Source organism: Fusarium vanettenii (genome assembly GCF_000151355.1).
Source record: "Fusarium vanettenii 77-13-4 unplaced genomic scaffold NECHAsca_101_unmapped, whole genome shotgun sequence".
Classification (NCBI taxonomy): domain Eukaryota; kingdom Fungi; phylum Ascomycota; class Sordariomycetes; order Hypocreales; family Nectriaceae; genus Fusarium; species Fusarium vanettenii.
Window position 1 is genome coordinate 36,499 of NW_003315788.1, and position 7,275 is coordinate 43,773.

Below are 7,275 nucleotides of genomic sequence, written 5' to 3' on the forward strand. Positions count from 1 at the left end.
GCGTCGCCCGTTGATTACGAGCCTGCATGGCGGCCATATTTGGCACCTGGGACCCTGTTTATGTCCTGGGTAACAAGGACGAAAATCCGTCATTCTTGATGTCCTCGAGACGCTTCTTTTAATGATATTTATAACAGTCTTGACTAAGATAGTTTACAATCCTTTCACTTGCCACTAGTCACTCTCAAAGGGGTCGGATTCGGGCGGTCTGGCAATTTCAATATGAGTAGGAAGGCTCGCCTCAAATCGCCTTCTCCTTACTGATCGCGGCAACAAGCCGAGTCGTCCTCCGCTGGGCCAGCGGCTTTTCAACCATCTCGCTGGCCCTGCTATCCCTACCGCCCATGCCCACGCGGAAGCTGAAGTCCACGACGCCTACAAGCCCGCTCACCGCCCGCACCAACCCCTCAAGGTCGTCGCATACCAGCGTGCTGCACACCTGCATCGCGACGAATTCCGCGTAGCCACGCAGCTCCAAGGGTGCGTCCAGGGATTTGGTGTCCCCGGGGAAGGCCACGTCTGCTTGTTTGCTCTGGGGTTGTGGGTCGCGTCTGGTGCGTTTCTCCGCGACGTGATCTGGGGCCTCCTGGCGCAAATCGATGGTAGTCAGTCCCGAGTTTCCGCGTCCACGTGAGAAGTCCCAATGGGGAAGTGATGGATTGTCCTCTTGATCTGATTCGGTGGCCCTGTCGTCTTTAGGCAGCCGAATCAGTCTCGGCATCATCTCGTAAGGTTGAGGAAGAAGCAGAAAGGGTGGCAAGCTCTGGCCTGCAAGCATCGAGTTTGACAATAAGGTCAATGTCGACAGGAAAGTATGGTTCGTCGGTTCTACTCCCGAGAGGACCTCTGTGAGCGCCTGCCACCAACTATTATCTTGCGCATCTGCGGCGGCATCTGATGAACCAGCTTGCCCATCGTCAGGGTCCCCCGCCCTATGCGTTCGCGGCGGATGTGTTAAGGCATAGCTCATAAGCGTTAGATAGCTCATGATACGCCCGCTACGCTTGATGATCTCTTGGTATGTCTCAACGGGAAAGCGGCCGCCTAGGTTGGGCTCCCACCGCTGCCACACGACGTGAGACTCGATAGACGACATGAGACGCATAACCTTGCCGAAAATCTTACGCCGAGCTTTTAAAAGGTGGTAAGCAGGCGATGTTTCTGACTCGATATCGCCTGCTGTCCCTTCAAGCTGCGATTGCATAGTCGAAAGTATGACGCTGAAATATTGAGCGAGAAGGTATATGGTCGCGGACAAATCCTCTCGAAGCCAAGTCCGATCGGTTAGAGGAGAAGGGAAAATTGTCCAGAAGAACGCAATCAGACTGCCTGACGCGACAACAGCGAGCCGATACGGAGCCAGGAGATAGGTTCTACACACATTATATTAGCCTATGACGACCTAGATAATACGAAAAGGACAGGTAGGGCTTACGGATGGTATGGCTGTCCTGACTCAGTTGCTACCGCTTCGCCAAGCTGTCTTACCTGCAACTCGTAACCGATAATAATAATCTGAGTAATAATGGTAATCATAACGGCTGTAAGAAACCGGGGAAATTTGAAAAAGTAGTACTCAATGAAGATAAAAAACCATAGGAAAACAATAACGCCGGGGGTCTTCTGGTCGACGATATACCAGATAACGAGTGAGAAGATCATGCCTAGACACGTGCCCCCGACTCGACAGAAAAAGCCGAAAATCGACTGGCCAGAAGCTGTTGAGAGTAAGTAATTGTCCAAGTCAAACTCCAAGGGCCGCAGGGACTTACTAATCGTCATTCCCAGAGCGATAGTAATCATTGCCCAATCTAGCCTCTGATCTTGAAAGAATTGTTGGGTTTGCTCCAAGAATGCCAGGAGACCGACTGTCATCGTAGCAGCGGCGACTCGAAAGCCGAAGACGGATTCCTTAGATCCCAAGGCTAACGGGATCCTACGAAGCCCGTTCCCAAAATGCTGCCAGATATTGGTGGCAGGAAGATGCTCTAGATCCTTCTTAGGGTTAAAGCTATCTCCGTAATTAACGTTGTTCGTCTCTAGGATATCCTGGTTCTGCTTTACGCTCGAGTCCTGTTCTTTGAAGACACTCATCAACCACTTCCATAGCCGCCGTTCGGTGGGGAAGAGTAAGCGTTTATGCTTCATTGTACCATCCTCGACTTTCTCGTCCGCGAAGGCGACGAGGTCCTGGAGGGCCTCCCCGGCCGCATGCATCAGCTGTTGTATATATAAAGTCACGTAAAGTTGCGTCTGGTTCCTTGGTATGGCGTCGCTGGCTTCATCCCCAACCCAGGCCCGAGGGATATCTCCATTCTGCAAATAGAATTCCTGGACTTTCTTATCCACAAGGCTACCAAAACATTGGTCGCCTGGGTTCACCGCGTCTCCGTGGGCCTCGACATCGTCCGATCCGCTGCTCGTTGACTTCCTGGTTACCTTTGGTTTCGGGAGAATCTCCAAGCAGATGCCGGTATGTTCGAGTCCTTGGTCGATTGCTTCCACAAGGGTCTGGAATGGCGTGTGCAATTGTTTCATGACACCATTCCACACTTGTTTCTCCCAATTTTCTTCCGCCGCGATCTCAGCCAGTGTGTCCTCAACGACATTCCGCCTTCGGCGTTCGGCGACTCGGTGGAAGATATCTACAAGTGAATTTATCGCCATTCTACTGGAAGTCAGCCGCGTTTCTGCCAAGAATTGGGGGACAGCAAACTCGCATTGAAATCGTGAGGTTTCGAATTAGTGTGAACGTCTCGCCGAGATCTTTCGCGTCAAGCTTTCCCCAAGCCATATCTCTCTTCGCAAATGCCATATTGCCATGGACCTTGCCCGTCAAGCCTCTTATTGTGTGGATTGTCTCTGTTAGACGCTTGGCTGCTTTCGCCTCCTTGGCCATACCCTCATCCTTCGACTTCAGCTTCTTCTTGTCCTGCGAGGCTTCTCGCTCTTCGGCATTCCTCGTTTCGATATAAAAAATGTCGTCTCTTGCTAAGGTCGCCAGATATTCCTTTTGTAGACCGACTACCTTTCTGAGCAGGCAAATGAGGCCCCTCAACTCCCCGATCACTACCATGCGACTGCTAATAGGGAAGATGAAGAGCGACACGCCTGTCGCTAGTGCCATTCCAAATAACATCGCTAGAAGCTGCTCTTTGACGAAGGCCTCCGCTGCTTTAGTCGTGGCAAGCTTGGGCCCGGAGGTCGTGCTATTGTTGATCAAGATACTATAGATGATCACAGGCAGGCTGAAGCTAGGCAGCTTCGCCCGCACAAGGTTTGCGAACCAGATATTGGCGAAGAGCCATACTGCGCAGACGGCTGACTGAGACGAATTATACGGTGGTGGGGCTCCCGTGGTAGCCTGGGATGTGGGAGGGGAGGTATGAATACGTGCTTGGACGGAGGACCAGAGGACGAGGAGAGACATGGCCGAGCCAACGCAGATGGCAAGGAGGTCCAAGATGAGGTTCTGGATAAATCTGTCGCGCGGCAGGATCGTGACGGCAAGGACGGAGATTACCGGGATTAAATATCCCATCGTCGTGAAGTAAGAGGATATTCGTGTCGATTGGTACATCGATATGCCAATGATAGGAGGGATGGAGCCTCTGCGCAGAGCAAGAATACATTAGTATAGAAAGTCCCGGAAGAAGCAAAAGAATGCGGATTGGTTTCTGACTTGAACATCAGGACCAAGGTGGCAGCATTTAGCCCGACCTTGTCCATGAGGCGTTTCAATGTGGTGGGCTTTGGCTTCGGAAGTTCCTCCGCATCGTTCTCGGCAGCGGCCGGTTCCTGCTTCTCCGGAGCCTGGCTCGGGGACCCATTTTGCTGCTTTTCTGGGCTCGCCATGGGTTGAGATATTCAGGGGCATGTAGTGAGAGATGAAGGGAGGTGAGGCCGGGATAGGCACGCAAGTGAGTTGATAAATGTCCGAGTTCGTCATTATGACGAAGTGTAGGTCGCGCCCACGAGATACCTTTTTAAGACGATGCGATGCAGATGCCGACGGTGAATTAGCGTTGGCAGATGCTGTCATTCCACATCTCCTAATGGTGAAAGGGGCTTTCACCAGGGCGCGGAACTTTCCACCTCCAATCAGCCGAGATTTGAGGATAGAGTTTCTTCGTCAGCGCATGCGTAAGTCGAGGCACGCTGAGCTAAAGAATCCATAACTTCCCTCGAGTGAGAAATCCTGGCAAGGCAACCAACCATCTATCTACTTTTGAGGGTGCCGTACCCCACACTTCATTTGAACTTGAGTAGTCGGTACTTGCCTCGACCCGGGAATCCACACCTAACGCTTACCAAAGTGGGGGCGAACTGCCTCGAGTAAGGGACGCGAGTTGTTTGACTCTGCAGATCTCGATGAATCGTGGTCGATCTCGCGAGGAGGTGATGAACACAGCACGCAGGCGGCGTGCGTCGAGCTCGCCAAAACTGAGTGGGCGGGAACGGGCCGTAGGAGTCTGAGCGGGGGTTCGTTGTTTCCGTGTACAATTCTCACCGAATAAAGTGCATAGTGAGGTCACACAAACGCAGTTAGAAGCGCATTCCACGCGCTGATTACCACAACTTCGGCATGAAGACGACAACCATTAAGGGATCCCACTGTTATCTTGACTGATCGCTGCATAGCATGCCTATTCTCTAGTGATTTAATTAGGTTACTTATTATATTTATTATCTTTACGCTTAGAAATTTACTTAGGGTTAATAGACTTTTTATTAAACCTTTATCTAAAATCCTATCTTATTTATTAGGAAGGTTATAAGTTAAGCTTCTCGCTTATTAACTTTCTATTTAAACCCTCTCTATAAAATAAAAAAGCTCTTATAATTATATTTCTTATTATTATAAGGTAATAAGGAATATTAATTATTTAGTATATAAAAGATAATTATATTTAATATAATTAGTAAGGTTAAAAAGATAATATTCTTAGGATTTAATAAATACTTACTTATTATTAATAAGATTACTTTATAACTAAAGTAAGAAATAACTAAAGGCTATTAAATAGACCCTCTAGAGGTTTAATAAAAATTATAAGACTATAAAGAGTTTTTTTAGCTCTAATAGTCTTAATAAGCTAACTTACTTTAAGTAATTTATAATATCTTTAAGGTCTAGCCTTAATAGGATTAATATATTAAGAGGGTATATAAATATAATCTTATATTAATTTATTTTAGGGCTAGAGTTATTAAGAGGGATAATATATTAGGTAATTTATATAAGAGAGGCTATTTTATATTATATTATTATTAATAATAATAACTTATTATTATTAGAATAAAAAGTAAGTTAGTTATTTTTATTATTCTTAATAAGATATGGTTTATTAAGGTAAAATATTAAGTATAAGAGTATCTATAGAGCTTATTTAATATTAACTCTTATATTAAAAGGTATTAGATATAATAATTTAATTATATAAAATTATATTTATTTAACTAGGTTACCTTAATTTATCCTCTAGGTATACTATAAGGTTAAATTACTTTTTAATAGTATTGTGACGGCAGTCACAGCTGTGGGCACCTTAGCCACTGCGCCACGGGGCAAAAGATTGGGCCATAATCGCTATTGTAGCAATTACAGAAGGTGCTTCAACTGCCTATAGGGCTTCAATCGCTGCTACGGGGGACCAAGCCGTAACAAGTATGCCTATTAGTATTACTATATAAGCTCTATTTATAGTTCGATCGGCAACCCTAGAACCGGCGTTCTATATAGTATATATATCTAGGGTGCCTAATAATTATATTAGAGATACTATACCTATAGTGCTTCGCAGGACTATTAAATAGGAAATATAAATATCTAGCGATTAACCTAGTTAGTGATATATTATAATAACTAGAGATAGGCGAAATACTTATTACCTAAGGATTATTAACAAGAATAAAGATAAATTAAAGAAGATTAAAGCGATTATTAAGGCTAAGAAAGTTCTAGGTATAAGAATTATCTAAGATTAATTATACTTAGTTAAAGTTAATAATATAAACTATATAGCTATTCTCGACTAGGAAGGTAAGGTCTTTCTAATAGTAATAAAAGCCTTAGGCTAAGAAAATAAAGTATAGATTACTAAGATAGCCTAATAGGGTTAAAAAGATAATATAAAGGCATATAGATCTATAATAGTATACCTTACTAAAAATAGCGATACTAAGAGACTCTTACCTATAAGAGCGTTACTTCTATATAGCGGGCAAATCAGTATATATTAGCGTATTTAAGCGGAGAACTAGACTAATATAATATTATAATTATTAGGAGCTTAGCTATAAGGCTTTCTTATATAATAAGAATTAGGTATATATAAGATATATTACTAAAGCCTATTATTATAGTAAAGGCTAGATATAGGTACCTAAGTATATACCCTATATATAACGATTATATATTTCCTAAGGGATAAACCAATCATACTAGGTTTATATTAGCAGAGAGTACTAGGCATAGTCTAAGCAACGAAGGGTATAAATCACGTCTAGTAATATACTTAAGGTATTAAGTATAACTAAGTTATAACGATCGTGGTGGGATCTAAGGGATAAACCGGTCGTACTAGGTTTATATTAGCACTAGATTATATTATATAGCCTTAAAGGGTAATATAAATTACGTCTAGTAATATACTTAAAGGGATTAAGTATAACTAAGTTATATTAATAGCTAAGGTAGCTACTATATAGGAAAGTATAATAAGTATATTCTATATACTTAGGCTTCTCTAAGTAAAGCTAATTACGATAAGGCGTAATATTGTTTTAAGACCGATGCGGTCTAGGAATAATATTAGTCCTTAGTGGTATTAGTCTTATTATAATTAGTAGTCGGGGACTTAGGACTTATAGAGAATATATAATATAGCCGCGGGGGTTATAATATAATATCTCCCTTCTATTAGGTCTTACCCTTAAGACCTATATACCCTTATTTCCTTAATTCTATTTTTATATATATTAACTTAGACCTTTTATTATTATATTACGTAATATTTAATTATATCTCTAAATAATCTTCCTATAAGGATAGGGAAATTAATACTTTTACCCTTTTTATTAAATTTATTAATAAGGAGGCTAATATGCCTTATACTTACTATTTTTATTTAGGTAAGAAGTGCCTAATATCTGCGGATTCTATTTACTATAGCGAGTATATCTATAGCAAGAAGTCTTATAATAGTACCTATATAGCGTTATCTTATAAGTCTAATTTACCTTATTTTCCTCGCTAGATTCCTTATTCCTAAT

General features: G+C 42.9%; 2 protein-coding genes across 2 annotated transcripts; one reads left to right on the plus strand and one right to left on the minus strand.

Moving 5' to 3' along the window:
* Positions 1-241: 241 nt before the first annotated feature.
* NECHADRAFT_98339 (uncharacterized protein) lies at positions 242-3,855 on the minus strand (the record flags this gene model as incomplete). Its single annotated transcript, XM_003039435.1, has 9 exons — positions 242-316; positions 353-472; positions 572-1,165; positions 1,220-1,373; positions 1,436-1,718; positions 1,773-2,570; positions 2,605-2,668; positions 2,717-3,611; positions 3,683-3,855. 9 exons carry the CDS (start codon positions 3,853-3,855, stop codon positions 242-244), a joined length of 3,156 nt encoding a protein of 1,051 aa, XP_003039481.1.
* A 200-nt stretch (positions 3,856-4,055) lies between these two features.
* Positions 4,056-6,185, plus strand: NECHADRAFT_89161 (uncharacterized protein; the record flags this gene model as incomplete). Its single annotated transcript, XM_003039432.1, has 10 exons — positions 4,056-4,143; positions 4,366-4,482; positions 4,982-4,998; positions 5,037-5,038; positions 5,308-5,353; positions 5,487-5,498; positions 5,554-5,668; positions 5,708-5,742; positions 6,026-6,043; positions 6,177-6,185. The coding sequence occupies 10 exons, from the start codon at positions 4,056-4,058 to the stop codon at positions 6,183-6,185; spliced, it is 459 nt and encodes a 152-aa protein (XP_003039478.1).
* Positions 6,186-7,275: the final 1,090 nt, after the last annotated feature.